The following is a 19,521-nucleotide window of genomic DNA, read 5'->3' on the forward strand; positions in this document are numbered from 1 at the left end:
GCGCCCGCGGGTCGCCGAGTCCCTCGTCCCGAGCGCCGAGGACTACAACTCCCGGCAGGCAGCGCGGTAGGGCGGGGCGAGCGGGACTCGAGTCCGCCTTTCCCCACCCCCCACGCCTGTCTCTGTACCTGGACCACGTCCCCACCCTCCTGCTCCGTCCGAGTCCTTGGTCCTCGTAGCCTCTGATCCCTCCCCTCCCCAACTCGGGACCTTTTCCTTGCACTTCATTCCTTTGGCCTTGCAGGGCGTGGACCCACTGCACTGCCTGCCCTGCCCGTGCGGTAACCTGAGTGTCCTTGGCTTCTTACACATTCCTGCAGTGGACTAATACTCAGCCTGATACAGGAAGGAAAGGCTGAAAGTAAAAAGAGTGAGGAAGGACATTGAGGTGTCCCCCTTAGTGAAATGAACCTGTCACAAAAGTCCGAAACCCTGCCTAGAGGAAAGGCCTAAAGCTGTCTCCTAATCTCCGAGACACCTTCGGTGGGGAGTCACTGTGTGAAGGCAGCCGGCTTTCATCTGCAGGACGCAAGAGTTCTGCAAATTGGCCTCCCATGAACGAGTCTAAGCCAATGCATACTTGAGGATGGTAAGTTCCATGCCACGTATTTTACAATTACAGACAAGGGCAGGATAGAGCACAGCAGGTTGGGTGTTTGGCTCGCATGCATACAACCAACCCAGGTTCTATACCTGGTACCCCATATGGTCCCCCAAGAACCTCCAGGAGTGATCCTGAAAGAATCCATATTAGGGCATCAAATTTTTGTGTACTTTAGCTAACTTGCAACATTGCTTTCTGTAAAACTGCTTGGCTGCTTTGCACCTGGGGGAGAGGGGACTTGCAAAGTGAACAGGGCATAACTTCTTTCTACAAGATTCAGGTGTATTTACTGTCCCTGAAATGTATTGTCTCAGTAAAGCACCCTGCAGATTTGGGTAAAGGCTAACTCAGGATGCTGGTGGTTGGGGGAAATTGCCCTTTCCTGGAATGTATTGTCTCACTAAAGCACCCTGCAGACTTGGGTAACACAAAACGAGGATGGTCAAGGGAGATTACCTAAGGCTTAATGATTCCAGCTATAACCTTGCTTGTGCTGACAATCGATGTACGTAAATGCTGATCTTTGAATCTATAGGCTAAGGAGTGAGGTACTTTTAAATGGATTGGTTAAGAAAGTATATGTTGTTACAAATCTATTGGCTATGAAATGCGCGGGCTTTGCTGTAACGGCCAGTGAAGGCCTATATAAGATCCCCTTTGAAGAAGTTCGGGGCTCTCAGCCACTGCCCATTTTTGGGGTATGCTGCGGAGCCCCAGCATGCTGGTCTAAATAAACCCCGTTTTTACTCCTGCAGGAATTGTGTCTATCTGGTCTCTCCGCGCCTCCCAGGGCCAGGGAACTCCCGATCCCAACAATCCCTGAACACAGAGTCAGGAGTCAGCCCTGAGTACTGTAGGGTATGGCCAAAAAAAAGTGGACGGTACAGCAGGTAGGGCACTTGCCTTGCATGAGGCCAACCCAGGTTGGATCACATATGGTCTCCTAAGTACCGCCAAGAGTGAGTCCTGAGTGCAGAGTCAGGAGTAAGCCATGAGAATCACCAAGAGGAGTCAGGAATAAGTCCTGAGCACTGCTGGATGTAGCCAATAAACAAAAAACAAACACAGGCTGCGGGAGCATGGAAGGCCGTTGCAAACATTGTGCTGTGAGCTTCCTGTTACCATTTTCCAAGGGCTCAAGAACAGGCCAAGTCAGAAGACTAGAGAACAGAGAGAAATTATTTAATGGTGCAGCCTTTCCATTTGGGGTGATGGAAACATCCTGAAAGTAGATAGGGTGGTAGTTATATGTCATGAGTGTAATGTCACGTCACTGAATTACACACTATAGATGGTGGATTTTGTTCTTAGAAGCTCAGGGGTGTTGTTACTGGTGTTCGGGGGGACCATGCAGTGCAGAGATCCTACCTGCGACTCCTACATGCAAAGTAAAACAGCCCTTTGATTTATCTCTCCGGTCCTAAAATGATACTTATGCTATGTGTATCTTACAAATACACAAAGATAAGCAGCAATAAATTGGACTTCTGCGTCAACCCAGGTTGGGCAAAAGTTTTCATTTGAGGGCTGGGGAAATGACTCAAAGGACTTGTGTGCATACTTTACATGCAAGCGTGGCAGACAGAAAAGCAGACACAGGGACGGGAGGAATTGTACAGTGGGTAGGGTGTTTGTCTTGCACATGGCCAACCTGGGTTCGATCCCATATGGTCCCCCAAGCACAAAGGAAAGAAAGAAGGGAAGGAAGGAAGGAAGGAAGGAAGGAAGATGCATATGGGATGTTTGCCTTGCAATTTACCAACACAGATCCGGTCCTTGACACCCCATAGGGTGAGCCCTGAGCCCTTCCAGGAGTGATTCCAGAGCTCAGAGTCAGGAGTGAGCCCTAAGCACCAGGTTGGCCCCAAATCAACGAAAAAGTAAGAAAGAAGGAAGGAAAAAGAAAGAAGAAAGAGAGAGAGATGCCAAGAGATAGATGGGAACAGAGAGGCAGAGGTAGAGGACAAACAGCAGGAAACAGGAGTCTGAGAGAGGTTACTAGTCCAGAAACTAGATCAGAAATTGAAGGAGGGACTGGAGAGGTGGTGCACGGGTTACGGTGCTATCCTACATCAGATATGGTCCCCCAGAGCCCTTCCAGCAGGAGTGACCCCTGGGCATCGCTGGGTATACCCAACACTTAAAAAAAAAAGAAAAGGAAGAGGGCCAGCGTGATACCGGTAAGATGTCAATCTCTGGCACCCCATGTGGTCCCGAGCACCGCCAGGAGTGATTCCCGAGTGCAGAGCCAGGGGTCACCCCTGAGCATCACTAATGCGGCCCTAAAACAAAAAAACAAAAAAAAGGAAAAGAAACGGCACAGGATGTGAAATGGCTGGAAGGCCACTGATCGTGTATTGCTGCGCACGGCACAGCGGGGAAGCGGGCCCGGGCCAAAGGGCGCGAAGCCAGGGGTGGAGCCTCGCCGGCCCGAGAAACCGAGAAACCGACCCCGAAACCAGCCAGCGCGGCCCCGCCCACCACAGCCTGACCCCGCCCAGCGAGCCCCACCCACACGGAAGCCCGCCCCACTACGCCCCGCCCACCCAGGCCCCGCCCCTCCTAAGACCCGCCCGCCGAGGCCCCGCCCCTCTCTGAGCCCCGCCCGCAGAGGCCCTGCCCCTCCCTAAGGCCCGCCCGCCGAGGCCCCGCCCCTCCCTGAGCCCCGCCCTCCGAGGCCCCGCTTCTCCCTCAGGCCCGCCCGCTTAGGCCCCGCCCCACCCTAAGGCCCGCCCTCCGAGGCCCCGCCCCTCCCTAAGGCTCGCCCGCAGAGGCCCCGCCCCTCCCTAAGGGCCGCCCGCAGAGGCCCCGCCCCTCCCTAAGGCCCGCCCTCCGAGGCCCCGCCCCTCCCTAAGGCCCTCCCGCAGAGGCCCCGCCCCTCCCTAAGGCTCGCCCGCAGAGGCCCCGCCCCCAGCTCCCACCTGGACTCGCCGGGACTCGGGGCCAGGGGTCGGTGCGGGCTCCTCCCGCCAGGCGAGGGCTCGCTGGCAGGGGCGCTGCAGCGCTTTCAGCCAGGAGGCCAACCCGCCCTGTCCCGGGCCCCCTGCTTTGGGGTTGGAGGGGACGCAGAGGGATCCATCAGGCCGCTGACCACCACCCCCTCCCTCCGCCCCGCCTCGGTTCCTTTCCCAAGGTCACCTCCCGGGGCAGCTCCCAGGGGCAGCTCCCAAGGTCAGCTCCAAGGTCAGCTCTGCAGGCGCAGCTGGCCACCCACAGCACGGTCCCCGTGGGGGAGGTCCAGGCAGCAGGTGAAAGAATCCATATTAGGGCATCAAATTTTTGTGTACTTTAGCTAACTTGCAACATTGCTTTCTGTAAAACTGGTTGGCTGCTTTGCACCTGGGGGAGAGGGGACTTGGAAAGTGAACAGGGCATAACTTCTTTTCTAAACCAAGTGTGACAGGATTCAGGTGTATTTACTGTCCCTGAAATGTATTGTCTCAGTAAAGCACCCTGCAGATTTGGGTAAAGGATAACTCGGGATGCGGGTGGTTGGGGGAAATTGCCCTTTCCTGGAATGTATTGTCTCACTAAAGCACCCTGCAGACTTGGGTAACTCAAAAGGAGGATGGTCAAGGGAGATTACCTAAGGCTTAATGATTCCAGCTATAACCTTGCTTGTGCTGACAATCGATGTACGTAAATGCTGATCTTTGAATCTATAGGCTAAGGAGTGAGGTACTTTTAAATGGATTGGTTAAGAAAGGATATGTTGTTACAAATCTATTGGCTATGAAATGCGCGGGCTTTGCTGTAACAGCCAGTGAAGGCCTATATAAGATCCCCTTTGAAGAAGTTCGGGGCTCTCAGCCACTGCCCATTTTGGGGGTATGCTGCGGAGCCCCAGCATGCTGGTCTAAATAAACCCCGTTTTTACTCCTGCAGGAATTGCGTCTATCTGGTCTCTCCGCGCCTCCCAGGGCTAGGGAACTCCCGATCCCAACACAGGCCCGCTCCAGACTGCCCCCTTTTCCTCCACCTGAAGTTACTTCCCCTACCCCCACCAAGGCTCCCCGCCTCCTTTTCCCTCCTGCCTGGATCCTTTGTTCTGGGATTTCAAAGTCAGGGCCAGACACTTCATGGAGGAGCTTGGTTGGGAACATTGTGTCCTGTTTCCTCTCACTTCCAGAGGTGAAGGGAGTGCTCAGGCTAGGGCACTGGCTCTGAGAGCCTCAGCCCGGCTCCATCCCAGGGCACTGCAGAAGGAGGAGGTGGAGGAGGAGCAGGAGCGACCAGTGCGTGGTTCTGGGCTTGGGGGTCCGTAGTGCTCGGGACTGTCTCCTGCTCTGTGCTCAGGGATCTCACCTGGTAGGTCACAGCCCTCCCCTGCCTATCTCCTCCCTGGCCCTGGGGTAAGGTTCTTGAATCTTCACAAATCTGACACCCGCAGGAATGGCTGGCGCAGGAAGGGCCTTTCCCTCTTCCCTGCAGCCTCCTGCTGTCTCAGTCCTGCTGACAGCCCCCTCACCCGCCCCACTGTGACGCATGGACCCGGTAGCCCGGTGGGATGCAGTTTCTTGTGGGACACAGAGGCCCTGTGGGGGACCCCGGGGATGCAGTGAGCCTCTGGGTCCCTAAGCCCCACCAGAAGTGATTTCTGAGCCAGAGCCGGGAGTGACCCTGAGCACAGAGCCAGGCGTATACCCTGAGCATCCCCAGGTGTGGCCCCAAACAGAGTATTGCTGGGGAACCCAGCTGATAGGCTCCCGATGAGATCACGGAGAGACATCTTGTGTGGGACCCTTGGGCCAGCAGCCCAGGAAACAGGTAACCAATCACAGAGCTGCTGGGAAATGTGACCTCCATCCTAGGTGAGATGCCAGGGACACGTCTCTTCAGCAGAACTTGCTGGTCATCAGACAGCTTCGCCCTGAAAGATCTGAGTCCAGCGTTACTCTTTAACAAGCAGGAGAAACAGGCATTCCTCAGCCCCACGCCCCACCCACCTCCTCTGCTGGTCCAGCTAGAAATATTCCCGCCACTGAGATGCTCTCTGAGACCGCCTGGGTCTTTTTGTTGGGGTTGGTTACTTCTCTTGCTCAATCTCGGTGGCTGACCGCCACTTGGTCGGCGTATTATTCGGCCACGCGAAACCACAGCTCTGACTTCCAGCCAGAGATTGTTAGGCGACTTCAGCACAAATTGAGGTCCACAGCTGGACATCAAGGAAACTACCTAAGAGTTCTTACTGCACAAGGGAGCAAGATTTTTATCTTAAGAATGAGTAGCTCTTAAATTAGAACGTGTGTTGTTCGTGACTAAGCAAAGGAATAGAAATTTGTGTTTGGTGAATTGCCAGCAACTGAAATAGGTATAAACGTGTAAGAAGTACTGGCTTACCCCACTGCCTCTTTTTCCCATTCTTACATACTCCCCTGGAGCGATAGCACAGCGGGTAGGGCGTTCGCCTTACAAGCGGCCAACATGGCCGACCCGAGTTCGATTCCTGCGCCCCTCTCGGAGAACCCGGCAAGCTACCGAGAGTATTCGATATGCCAGACACAGTAACAACAAAGTCTCCAATGGAGACGTTACTGGGCCCGCTCGAGCAAACCAACGATCAACGGGAGGGCCTTTACCTTTACCTTTACCTTTACATGCTCCCCTGGAGTGAGAGCGCAACAGGTCGGGCATTTGCCACGCACGCGGCAGGCCAGGGTTCGATTCCTCCGTCCCTCTCGGAGAGCCCAGCAAGCTACCGAGAGTATCCCGCCTGCACGGCAGAGCCTGGCAATTTCCCGTGGCGTATTCGGTATGCCAAAAACAGTAACAACAAGTCTCACAATGGAGACGTTACTGGTGCCCACTCAAGCAAAGCGATGAACAACGGGAGGACAGTGCTACAGACAGCGGTTATTTTTTGGATATGCCCAGTGGCACTCAGGCGCTGCTCCCAGCTCAGTGCTCAGGGGTCCTGAAGTGGAGCAGGGGGCCAGTCTCAGGCTTTCCACGTGTGACACTGTGCACAGACCATCTAGCGTTTCTCCGGCTCACAATGGATCTTTAATCAGATTCTTTATACTGGCTCTGATTTTATCACTTTCCTGCAGGTAGCAAGTTGCCCCGGGTGCTCCCACACTCCCTCTCCAAGGGCTCTCCCCAGCAGAAGCAAGAAACATAAGAAGCTGCAGTGTAAAGCGTCGGTCCCCAGAAGAGCACAGTAACAGGGGCCAGAGAGATCGGGCAGTGAGTGGGGCTCCTGCCTGGCAGGCGGCCAGCCCAGGTTCGATGGCCAGGAGTAGTCCCTAAGAGCAGAGCCAGGAGCAAGCCCTGAGCACCACCAGCTGTGGCCTGAGGCAGAATAGGACCCCCCCCCCAAGATCATCATGTTGGTTTGGCCGCGATGGAGGCAGCCGTCCCCTCTTGCCCTAGGTCTGGTCAGTCCCTGGGTGCTGCTTCCGGAGGGTCCAGAGAACAGTCGCTTTCCAAACTTTTGGAGTCTCACGGGCTCCTGGCCATCCTCCCCGGGCCAAGCAGCACATGGCACGCCCCTGTGGCAGGTCCGCCAGTCTCCCGCCGCCCCTTGGAGGGACACCCAGAGGGTGGCCGTTCCCTGTCGTTCAGCTTCTCTCCCTTCTGCCACAGGGGGGCGCCAGAGCCAAGCGTTCCAGCAGGAACGTCCCAGGGTGTTGCAGCCTGTGTTTTGTTGGGGTTTTTCGGTTCGTTTTTTGTTTACTGGCTGCACCCAGCAGTGATTGGAGGTTTGCTCCCGCCTCTGCCCTCTGGAATCACTCCCGGCAGTGCTTGGGGGACCTACAGGACATGGGGGGTTGAACTCAGGCCAGCTGCGTGCAAGGCAAGCGCCCGCCCAGCCGAGGGTCCTCCAGCCCTGTCCTGAAGCCTCTGGAAGCAGCCAGCAGGCAGCTCACCAGAGTCGAGTCATGCCATGCCCACCTGCACACACATGTACACGCAGGCGCAGACACACCTGCAGCACACACACATGCATGTGTGTGCACGTGCCTGTCCGTGTAGGCGCACATGCACAGACACACACATGCAATGCATAGGCGCCGTGTACACGTGCACACGTGCACACACACTTTCACGCATACACGCAGGCACAATGCAAGGCACACACATGCGCACATAGTCACACTCCTTATACAGCCCGCACACGCACACATAGGCGCACGGTGTATATGTGCACATACGTGTCCCAGCAGGTGCCCACACATGCAACGCACATGCAGCACACATGGACACATCATGTATAATGCACACATGTTCTCACACACGCACCCACACACGCATGTGTGCACACCTGCAGCACACAGAGGTGTGTGTGGGGACGGTGGCTCAGAGAGGACCAGATGTGGGGTGCAGGGTGCTGCCCAGTGCCACCCTCCTGGGCCCACAGAACAGGGGCACCGAGGGAAGGGACCTCAGGGCTGAGCTTGCCTCCAGACGGTATCCGGGATGCAGGGGACACTGGGGGCACGAGGGGCACCGGAGGGCCGTGGCCTCTGGGGGTTCAGGTCAGGCACAGACACTGGAATGTCACAGCCTGGAGAGGAGGGCAGGTGGCCGCTGCCAGGAGACGGGGACACAGTCTGTCCCAGAACACCTGCAGGGAGGGACAAGCCCCCGAAGCGGGTAGCCAGGCAGCTGCCGCACGGCTGGAACAGCCCAGTCCACCTCGGCACGTGGGCCTGGTCCGGACCCCAAACAAAGAGCCCAGACTAAGGCTCCTGCAGGGAGCCCCCGGGTGACAGCTCTGAGCTGCGCCATTTTTCTGTGGGGTCGGACCCTCGTGGCCTCAGCTCTGGCCCCTCAGTGCCCTGGGGCAGCTGAAAGCTGAGTCATAGAGGCTGGCCTGGGCCCCAGGGGTCTGCGCCCACGACAGGCAGAGGCAGGAGGACCCAGCACAGACACCCTGCCCCCCTCCATCCAGGGCAGCGCTGCAGCCAACACCCAGGTGGCCTCTTCCCAGCCTCTGAGCTTCCTCTTGGACAGAGACCCTGCGCCCAGGGCTGCCCCTTTCCGGCCCCCAGCTCAGGAGGCTGGAGCCAGATGCAGGAGACAAGGCCGGTCTTCTCCCGGAGTCTCAAACTGCCCAGAGCATCTCCTCCCCCCGGGACCCCGGGAACGGGCAGAGCCCCCAGCACCGCCCAGGCCTCCCAAGCATGGAGCGGCAGCACACGGGCGAACACTCGCCCCACAGCCTGCCAAGCGGGGATCCATGCCCAGCACACAGACACACTTGGCACTGCCGTAAGTGACCCCTGAGCACCTCTGGGTGTGACCCCAAAACAAAAACCTGGAGGGCCACCAGATCCTTTGTCCGTCACCAAAGCCTGGTACTGGATACCTGCCCACCCTGAGGGCCCCAAGAACAGGCTTTGGGCCAGTAACTGCCCCACCAGCCCCGCTCCAGGGCAGATGGGGGCAGGTCAGCAAGGGGTCTTGGGATACAACTCGTGGGCATTCTCGTGTAGGCGGGGTCCTGGCATAGGTGGGAAGGTGGGGGTCCTTGAGAAGGGGGGTCCTAGCATAGGCGAGGGTCCTGGCATAGGCGGGGGTCCTGGCGTTTGTGGGCGACCTTGGGTAGGCCCTGCTGTGTTGGCGCTGGGGCAGGGGTCTCTGGAGCCCTGGGGACAAAGGTGTCTGGGGTCTGAAGGGCCTTGGCGTTTTGCTGTCAGCACAGGGCATGAGGGGAGTCCGGCCAGGGAGGCCGCAGGAGCGTGGGAGATGGGCCTGGTGACACTGCAATGTGGCACCCACACGGAGGCTGGCGCTGTACTCGGGACCGCCCCAGCGGGAGCCCAGGCTTGGGCTGTGGGGGTCCGGACCAGGAGGACAGAAGGGAAGGGCGGCCCCGATACAGCGGAGGAGAGGGGGCAGCGGGGACCTTCCGGGGGCAGAGGGGCACCCCTGCATCTCCAGAGAACCTGCTCACCCCCTGGCCTGGCCTGGGGGCCTCACAGGCCCGAGACCATCAGGGCGCGGGGGCGTGTCTGCTGTCACACGCCTCGGGGCCACCCCCTCCATCCGAGACCACCCACAGGTGGAGGGGCGGGCCAGGCAGTGTGTGAGGAGCAAGGCGAGTCCAGCCGCTGGCTCGCGTGCCGGCCCGAGAGGAGCCCTTGGGTTGTTTATGGAGCCCTTGTCTGAGTGTACACAAGCCCTTGGCCTGGGCTCTGGTGCCGGGCGGGGGTGGGGGAGAACCTCGGGGAGATGGAGGGGGTCTCGGGAGACCCTGGAGACGGCCCCCAACAGCACCACACCCGTCGGCACAAGTGTCCCGGTCTTCAGGGGCCCTGGAGTAGGGGGGTCCTGGAGTAGGGGGGTCTTGAAGTAGGGGGCCCTGGATAGGGGGCCCTGGTGTAGGGAGCCTTGGCGTAGAGGGTCCTGGAGTAGGGGTCCTAGCATAGGTGGGCCCTGGCGTAGGGGGTCCTGACGTAGGCGGGGGCCCTGGCGTAGGGGGGTCCTGGCGTAGGCGGGGGTCCTGCAGGCCCAAGCCCCTCTGTCAGACGCGGCACCACCCTACCCTGCCCACAGCTCCCCCGGCTCTGAGGCGACGGGCCTTGTCAGGCGCCTGCGTCTGAGTCGGGTGGTGGCACCAGAGCTGGCTGGCTGCCGAACCCACTCTGACCTCGCAGGACCTCGCTGGGCCTCAGGGGGCCTGGCCCTGTGTGGCCCCCAGGGCACTGGCTGCTGGGCCACTTCCTCCGCTGCCTGGGACTCGGCCCTTCCACAGGGGCTCTCGGGTGCAGGGATGCCGGCAGGGTCCCGGGCACCCGCGCCCTCTCTGGCTCTCCTGGGTTCTGGCCCCATCCCTGCACCTGGGGACCCGTTATCGGAGGGCACCTCTCCTCAGCGGCCTGCTACTGCCAGGGCCTCTGGGGATGGACATTTGCCCCAAAGGGTCAGGAAGGACTTTGGGATCCAGAATAGACCTGTGCCCTCCTGAAGCACTTGATTTGGAGCCCCTCAGAGGACCGAGGGGCCCAGGCCATGGGTGCCCTGGTCATGGTGCCGGGGGGACCAGAGGAGGGGCCCTGGGGGCTCTTCCCGAAGGGCAGGGCTGTGGCCGTGAGCCCTGGAAGCAGCACGGGTAGGCCTGCAAAAGCTCAGGGACAGAGTGGGGCCATTCAGGGAAGATGAAGGTCGTGCAAAGGCCCCAGGGCATGAGACCCTGGAGTGCGGGTGCTTCTCAGCCTGGGCCAGAGCCTTGTGCTGGTCTGCGGCTGGACCCTGGAAGCATTAGGCATCCTGCCCTCTGCCCGGGGTACCAGGATGGGGTCAGGGAGGACTCCCAAACACAGCAAAGCCGCTCTTGGGGGCGCACTTGGGGAGCTTTAGGGTGTGGGGTTGCTTTGTTCTGCTTTTCCTGAGCCATGCTCAGCTGTGTTCAGTCCTCCTGACTGCTCAGAAGTCCCTCCCGGAGGCGTCAGGGGCCATATGTGGTGGTGCTGGGGACCAGCCCAGGTCTGATGGTTCTGGGGGGCTTATTGTTTCAATTTTATTTTTATAAAGTTGCTCACCACAACTGAACACAAATCCCACCACTCTGCACCTTCCCACCACCGTTTTCGAATGTTTCCGCCCCAAGTCCCAAGCCCTGCCCCAAAGCAGAACCAAACTCATGAACTGTGTCTAGAGGCAAGTGTGGGACGCTCGTGTTGCCTGCTCCTTTGACCCCGTCGAGCGTGGGTGTTGCTCTTGGGAGTCAGGGTGTGGAGTGTGTGGCGTCCAGGAACTCCACAGCACGTCCCCTCAGGGGTGAGGCTCGCCCGAGCTGGGGGGAGTGACCTGAGTTCCGGAGGTTTTCAGCTGCGGGTGTCACGCGCCCCGAGGGCTTTTCGGAGCCCTCTCGAGCTCTGCCCCGAGAAACGGGGCCCTGGTGGCGGGTCAGCCCTTGACCCAGGCCGCCCACCCTGTGCCCTGCAGGACTTGCCCCCCCCACCCCCCACTGTCTGGCCTCTCTCAGGGTGTCCTGGAAGAGGGTTAGGTTGTGTGGTGTGCAGACGGGAGACCTAGGGGCCAGGAGGCAGTGTAGGCCCTGCCAGGGCGACCGGGTGGCTGTGTCCGGCTTCAGGGGGAGGGGACAGGGCTGCACTGTTGCCCACTGCATGGAGTCGGGGCAGCTCCGGCACGTCTGGAACCGATGATGCCGTGTTCCTGGATCTGGATCGGGAGTTGCTGGTCAGGGGCCCAGGGCCACTTCCAGGCGGCTGAGGGGGGATTCTCGGCTTCAGGTCTCCTACCACCTGCCCCTCTGCGGGGACACAGTGCACACCGCACGCAGAACACAGGCCAGGCTCCTGTGGGGGTTCCGGGCAGAGGAGAGGAAGGGCAGGAGGAGGCGGGGGGAGGGGGGAGGAGGAGCAGGAGCCTGTGGGCTGCAGAGGGGCCCCAGGCCTCCAGGGAGGTGCTGGGTCTGCACCCAGTAGGGGCGACTCCACACAGCTCAGGAGAGGAATCTGGAGGGGAAACTGGGGCCCGGGTGGGCGGGGAATGCCGTGCTCCTGGGCCTGGGCTGGGCCGCCAAGGTCCCACCAGCCAACCTCCCTTCAGCTTCCTAGCTTGCCCTTCCAGGCTGCTTCAGACTTGGGCCTGGCCTGCAGGAGAGGACCCTGCCCCAGGCTGTCCACGCTCCCCAGGGGAGGTGGGCAGGGCACGTTTCCCTGGACCTGAAGTCAAACCAGGCTGTCAGGGGGCAGGATGAGGGCTGAGGCCACGAGGCGGGGGCGGGAGCAAGAGTCCTGGGGCGGAGAGGGCAGACCCCAGACCCCGGGGCAGACCCTGAAGCCCCCAGCCTGGCTTAGGCCCAACTCTGCGACAACTGCTGCAAGGGCCTCCCAGAGCTCCTGACTCTCAGTGCTCATCTTGAAACACAGGACATTCCAGAACATTCCACGGGCCCCTGGACGCGGAGGGAGGCCATGAGTGAAACTAGTGCAGGAGCCCCGCGGTCTGAGAGAGCACCGAGGGGTGCAGGGCAGACACTCACACCGTCAGGCGGCCCCTCGCAGACCACCCAGCAGATGGGCAGTGGGCGGGTCAGCCCTGGGGGGCTCAGGGGGATGCAGGGTGCTGGGGATGGACGGGGTCAGTGTGCATGAGGCGAGTGCCTGCCCACTGTACTGTCTCTCTGCCCCCGGCTCATTTGCTTGGTTTGGGGCCACACCCAGTGGTGCTCAGGGCTTACCCCTCGCTCTGTGCTCAGGGGTCACCTCTGGTAGGGCTCAGTGATCAAGTCTGCGTCATCTCGTGCAGCGAACGTGCCCTTCCCCTCTGCCCTATCTCCTAGGAGATTAATTTTGTTTTGGCTTTTTGGGTCACACCTGGCGATGCTCAGGGGTTCCTCCTGGCTCTGTGCTCAGGAATTACTCCTGGCGATGCTTGGGGGACCCTGTGGGATGCTGGGGATCGAACTCAGGTCGGCCACGTGCAAGGCAAATGCCCTACCCGCTGTGCTATTGCTCCAGCCCCAGGAGATTAATTTCAATCTTCCTTCTAAAGCCACACGTTTTCCTCAAAGTACCACTTTAACTGCATCCCACTAGGCTTAATATTATGTTATTTTCATTTAAAATACTTTGTGACTGGGCCACAGAGATAGGACAGCAGGTAGGACGTTCGCCTTGCACATGGCCAACCCAGTTCCCCATCCCAACGCCCCGCCCGGTTCCCTGAGTGCAGAGCCGGGAGTATTGCTGGGCGTGACCCAAAACACAATGAAACAACAATCACCTTCATCACTTCCCCTGCAATTTGGCCCGCCAGTTATTTAGAAAAGCTGTGTGTGACTCGTGATCATCTCCAAGGCTCTTAGCTGTTTCCCGCTATTCTGAGAGAACACAGCATACAGTTCCCTCCTTGGGCCCGTGTGGTCACTGTGGCCCCAGGTGTCCGACTTTGGCCAGCGTCCTACGCGCACCCGGAGAGAACGATCCTCCCGCACTCCGGGTGACGCGAGGTGTGCAGCGGGAGCGTTGGCTTGTGCTGAGGCCGAGCAGCGGGGTAGCAGAGGGACACTACGCCCACAGCCGGCGTGGTGATGGGCCAGGCCCACGTGGACCCCGGCAGGTGTGCTGGGGTCAGGCTGGGCAGCTGTGCGCGTCAGTGCTAAGGGGCAGGTGACCTGGAGGTCACCCCCAGGGCAACAACAGAGCGTCTGGGGGCAGCCAGGGCCGGGCCGGGGCCCCGGCGAGGGGCAGGGGGTTTCGGGGCAGGGACGCGGGGCACGGGGGGCCGGGCAGGGGTGCTGGGGCCGGGGTGCGGGGCAGGGGTGGTCCGGCGGGCAGGGACCGGTGCGAGGGGCGCGCGGGCGGGGGGGACCGGGCAGGGGCGCACCCCGGGGTGCCGCGCGCCAGGTGCGGGGGCGCGGCCCGGCCTCCGGCGCCTCCTTAAGCGGCGGCCGCGCCCCGCCCCGGCGCTTCCCTACAAGGCCGGGCCGGACCTCGGCGCCCGCGGCCGCGCTGCCCGCGCCCCGCCGAGCCGCGCCGGGCGGGTCGGGCCGGGCGGGACCGAGCCGGGCGGGCCGAGCGGGCCGGGCATGCGGCGGGCCGGGCGCGCGGCGGGCCATGGAGCTGCTGCGCCGCCCGTCCGCGCTGGCGGCCGAGCTCAGGGGCGCGCTGGACCGCGCGCCCACCGACAAGGAGCTGGTGGCGCAGGCCAAGGCGCTCGGCCGCGAGTTCGTGCGCGCGCGGCTGCTGCGCGCCGGCCTGGCCTGGAGCGCGCCCGAGCCCGCCTGCCCGCCCGGCCGCCTGGCCGAGGTCAGCGCCGTGCTGCTGCGCCTGGGTGAGTGCGGGCCCGGAGCCCCGGGACCCGGACCCGGCCCGGACGCGGAGACCCCCGCCCGGGACCCGGCCCCGAGCCGGCCCGGCGCCCCCAGACCGGAGCACCCCCGCCCCGGCCCGGCCCCGGAGACCCCGCCCGGAGGCCCTGATCCGGCGCCCCCAGAGCGGAGCACCCCCGCCCCGGCCCCGGAGACCCCGCCCGGAGGCCCTGATCCGGCGCCCCCAGACCCGGAGCCCCCCGCCCCCGCCCCGGACCCGGACCCCCGCGCGCCGCGAGACCCCGCGTTCCCTGCGCTCCGCGCCCCGCGCGCCCGTCCTCGCCCGCGCTGGCCCTGCCGCGCGGACCGCCCGCCAGCAGCCCGGAGACTAGGGCTTTGGAGGCTCAGCTTCCAAAGTGGTCCCGGCCCCGAGCCGGCCCGGGAGCCCCTGCGGGCCCGCGCGTCCCCGGTGTGTTTGGAGAACCGGCCCTGTACCCCTGCCCTGGGCCAGGCTGCCCAGCGGGGGCAGCATCCCCGGTCGGTTCTCCCCGCAAGGAGGCCCGACCCGCAGTGATTCCCCTTTGAAATGAGCCTAGGGGCCGTGGGGCGCGCAGCCCACTCGGCGGGCTGGGGGAGGAGGCAGCGGCCGGGACGCGGTCGGCTTGTCCTTGTTTGGGTGTGGGCCCAGGAATGTGTCCCCCCCTGTGTGCGTGTCTGTGGGGATGTCTACCCTATGTACATCAATTAGTATACGTGTATATGTGCCAGTGTGTGCTCACGGGTGTATGTGTACTGTGTGCCCGTTTGTACACACCCATATGTACCCGTGTGTGCGCATGGGTGTACATATACTGTGCCCGTGTTTATAAACCTATATATGTACCAGTGTGTGAGCATGGGTGTATGTGTACTGTGTGTGCCTGTTTGTACACACATACCTGTACCAGTGTCCGTGCACAGGTGTGTGTGTACTGCGTGCGTGTGTGCTGTGTACGTGTGTGTGTGTAGGGGTAGCTTCAGCGGGTGACCCGGAGGACCCCATGCGAGCCTGAACTCCTGTTCGCTGGGCGCAGAGCTGCCTGTGTGGGTCTGCGCAGTCTCCGTGGTGCCCCAGAGGCCTTTCCGTCAGGCCTCCCCAGCTCCTGCCCCCCCCCAGCACCCCACCCTGGGTCCCCTGCTGCCCCTCCCCCAGTGTCCCCAGCTGCTTCAGCCAGTGCAAACAGGAAGGAGGGTCATGTCCCCTGGGCTTCCTCAGTGGTCCTCCAGGGGAAACCCAAGCCCCGCCCTGCCCCTGCCCTGGTCCTGTCCTGACTTCAGAAGGGGATCAGAAAAGGATGGAGCCAGCTGGCTCAGGGAAACAGCCCACTGGGCCCCTCCGCTGGGCCCCGCTGCCCGGCCCGCTGCCTCACTGGGCGGGGCTGCACCTTCATGCCTGCCGTGGGGTCCCTAGTGCAGCCTCTGCTGGGCTGGGTGCTGGCCACCTGCCTGGTCTGCCACGCACTGTGGCCGGTGAGTCACCAGCAGGCAGGCCCGGCCCAGATCCCAGGATTCCCGCCACACCGGCCCAGCCGGCTGGGGGGCGGGGGGGGTCCTGCCAGTGGGGTGGGGCCACGTGGGCAGCTTTGGGCAGACCGTGTGGGGGTGAGTGGGCTCGGGCTGGGAGGACGCGGCACTGACCCCCGTGTGCTGCAGGGGACGAGCTGGAGCAGATCCGGCCCAGCGTGTACCGCAACGTGGCCCGCCAGCTGCACCTGCCCCTGCACTCGGAGGCGGCTGTCACCGATGCCTTCCTGGCAGTGGCCGCTCACATGTTCTCTGCAGGTGGGTCCCACGGGCTGGGCTCTGAGTCCTGGGGCCTGGCTGCCGGGGTCCCCTCGCAGTGAGGCTGCATGTCCCCAGCACCGGCCCCCTCCCACGTGCTCCAGACACGGGCCTGAGGGGCTGCAGGGGACCGCCCAGCCTCGTGGGCTTTTGAACTGCTGGAATAGGGGGTGGGTATGGGTGTGTGTGAGGGGGTGTGGGGGTGTGAAGGGTATGGCCGTGTGTGTGTGTGTGTGTGTGTGTGTGTGTGTGTGGGCATGTGAGGGTGTGTGTGGGGGGAGAGAGAATGTGTGTGAAAAGAGGCATGGGTGTGAAGGGGTGTGAGGGTGTGTGGGAAGGGGTTTTGGGTGTGAGGGATGTGGGTGCGTGAGAGGGTGAGTGAGGTGTGATGAGGGGGTGTGGGTGTTGAGAGTCTCTAAGAGGGCTTGGATAGGTGAGCAAGGATGTGTGTGTGTGTGTGTGAGAGAGGGTGTCAGTTGGTGAGCAAGGGGGTGTAGGAAGTGAGTGTGAGTGGGGGGTTCTGGGTTGCCCCTCACCTGCTCTGCTGTTGGGGCACTTCCAGCAACCCCTGTGTGGATCTTGGTTCTTGCTTCCTGTCACCTGGGGACTGCCTCATAACCTGAGGTTGCCACGGTCATCTTGTGAACGAGTGCGAGAGAATGGCCACCCCAGGTGGTCAGGGGCCCAACTGAGACACCAATCAAAGTGGCTAATGGGTGGGGCACAGCTGGCAGGGCTCTTGCCTTGCACATAGCCGATCTGGGTTTTATCCCCAGCAACCCAGATGGTCCCCCACGCCCTGCCATGAGTAATCCTCAGTGCCCGCACACACGCGCGCGCGCGCACACACACACACACACATGCATGACTGCAGGGCATTTTAGGCTTTGCACAGGTTCAATCCCGGCACTACTTGGTCCCCCCAGCACTGCTGGGAATGACCCCTGAGCACAGCCTGGTGTGGCTCAAATCCCTCAGATGCCAGGGGAGCCTGGCATGCGACCGAGCCGGGAGGGTACATGCCCGCCCCAGGAGGCGCCTGAGCCCCACCATGTGCCCAACAGCCCCCAGCCTGGACCGTCTCTTCCACAGGGCACTTGCTGTCCACCAACTTCTCCCAGTGCCAGAGGGCTGAGGTGGGCTCCGGCCCCCGTGCAGGGCGTGGGGAAGCTGGGGAGCTACTGCAGACGGGAGCAGTGGCAGGCCTCAGCTGGGGGCAGGGGCATCGGCACCGGGGCTGGGCCTGCCGACTGCTCTCTCTTGCAGGCGTCACGTGGGGCAAAGTCGTGTCTTTGTATGCGGTGGCGGCAGGCCTGGCGGTGGACTGCGTGCGGCAGGCCCAGCCCGCCACAGTGCACGCGCTCGTCGACTGCCTCGGGGAGTTCGTGCGCAAGACCCTGGCCCCGTGGCTGCGGAGGCGTGGTGGATGGGTGAGGGGTTGGGATGGGGTGCGTGGTCTTGTCCCTCCAGAGGGTCCGCCCTGACCCCGGCGCTGCCCCCGGGGCCCTTGTGTGGGACCCACGGGAGTTGGCCTCGTCTGCCCCGCTGCCCAGCACGGTGACGTCCCTGTCCTCCTCTCCCGCAGACCGATGTCCTCAAGTGCGTGGTGAACACGGAGCCCGGCTTCCGCTCGCACTGGCTGGTGGCGGCGCTGTGTGGCTTTGGTCGCTTCCTGAAGGCCGCCTTCTTCCTGCTGCTGCCTGAGAGATGAGCCTGGCCTCGGCGCCTGCAGCCGGGGTGGCAGTGGGCCTCCCGCTCTCCGGTCGCTCTGGCCTGTCCCCCTCCGTGGCCTCGGGGACACAGCTGGTCTCGGTCCCTGCAGCCGCGAGCCCTGCCCTTGGAAGCCCGGTGTGGCTGAATCCAGGGTGCCTGGTGGACTGTCCCCGTCTGCGGGGACCCTGTGCTCTGGTTTCCGCCAGACCGGAGGAGCCCCCCACCGTGGTGTACAGGCCCGGAGTGTGGTCCAGTAAAGGTCTATGTCCATGGCGGTGGCCATCTGCTTCTCTCATCTGTGGCCACTGTGAGCCCAGCACCATCTATCAGGAGGTGCAGGAAAACACGTCCCTGACGACTCCACAGTAGTCCTCAACACTCCCAATCTGTGTTGTTTGTGTGGGGATTTGTTTCTGGGCCACACCCAGCGGTGCTCAGGGCTTGCTCCTTGTGGGGCTCGGGGAACCACACAGGGTGTCAGGAATGGAACCCAGGCTGGCCACATGCAAGGCCAGCACCCACCCTGATGGCCTGCAGCCCCAGTCTAAACAAACTAAGTCATCCAAAGCAGGAGGAGGCCTGGGCCTGGCACCCCGGCTGGTGAGTGCGCAGGAGGCCCGAGGGCACTGGGCTCCAGACACTGAGGACAGGCCCGAGGCCTGGAAGCAGCCGGAGAGGCAGCAGGACGGTAGGCTTGTTCCTACAAGTGGAGAAAAGTGGTGAGCTTGGAGGCGCGGGCACCGCCCCTGCTCCCCGCCCGCCAAAGCAGATGCCACAGGCCTGAGTGGGTTGCACGTCGCCTTGAGTCACGGGCCCTCGGTGGAAGACAACAGGAAAATTCTGTTAGAGGGTCCAGCACTTTCCAAATGTTTGCAGGGGCCGGAGAGTATGGCAGGGCACTTGCCTTGCACGTGGCCGACCCGGGTGCAATCCCCAACATCCCAGATGGTCCCCCAAGCCTGCCCGGATTGATCCCTGAATGCAGGGCCAGGAGTAAGCCCGAGCACTACTGGGCGTGGCCCCAAGACAGTAACAACGGCGCCATGTTTGCAGTTGGAGGCAGGAAAGGGGGGGGGGCGTGCTGATGCGGCCCCTCCAGGGGCCGGAACACCCCTCTTGTGGGCTGCCCTGCAGCATGCTACTGCGCTCAACAGTGCCCCTAGAAGTATTAGCCAAAGTCGTGACTGTTATGGCTGTGTCACCCCCGATAGTGATGTGATCAGATGGGTGATCCCCAGGACCATGAAATCCCCCGAGCACTGCAGGCGAGAACTCAGCATTGGGCCCGAACGCCGTCAGGAGTGGTCTTGAATAGGACTAATATTTCTAATTCAGGAGTTCCAAAACCCAGAAAAAGGCAACAGAAATATTAGCCAAACAAACCACCCAGAGTTCCATTTCTTGCCACCAGGTTGACCCAGGCCCAGAGCCTACGTGAGGTTCTGGCTCTGGAAGTCTGAAAGGCATACGGCCTTCACCCCATCCCACTCAACGGAGCCGGCTACTGGGAAAAAGCAGGCCCACGGGGCAGTGTGGTAGGGATGGGCACTGTGGCCAAAGGTCAGGGTGGGTGGTCAGGTACCTGTGGGTCATCTGCAGACTCGTACCATTTGCACCCGTGACCCTGAGGGGGGCTGACATGGCCCTGCCCTGGGAC

General features: G+C 61.9%; 1 protein-coding gene across 1 annotated transcript in view; it reads left to right on the plus strand.

Annotated features, from left to right (window-relative positions):
• SNED1 (sushi, nidogen and EGF like domains 1) overlaps positions 1–19,521 on the plus strand; it is a 537,305-nt gene that overhangs the window by 225,261 nt on the left and 292,523 nt on the right. Inside the window, exons 24-27 of the mRNA XM_056108416.1 lie at positions 14,099–14,353; positions 16,023–16,151; positions 17,418–17,581; positions 17,737–17,926. Of these exons, the coding sequence (XP_055964391.1) occupies positions 14,099–14,353; positions 16,023–16,151; positions 17,418–17,581; positions 17,737–17,855 (667 nt within the window). The 3' untranslated portion in view covers positions 17,856–17,926. The remainder of the gene's footprint in view (positions 1–14,098; positions 14,354–16,022; positions 16,152–17,417; positions 17,582–17,736; positions 17,927–19,521) is intronic.

The sequence above is a fragment of the Sorex fumeus genome, unplaced genomic scaffold (genome assembly GCF_029834395.1).
Source record: "Sorex fumeus unplaced genomic scaffold, SorFum_2.1 ptg000207l, whole genome shotgun sequence".
Lineage (NCBI taxonomy): Eukaryota > Metazoa > Chordata > Mammalia > Eulipotyphla > Soricidae > Sorex > Sorex fumeus.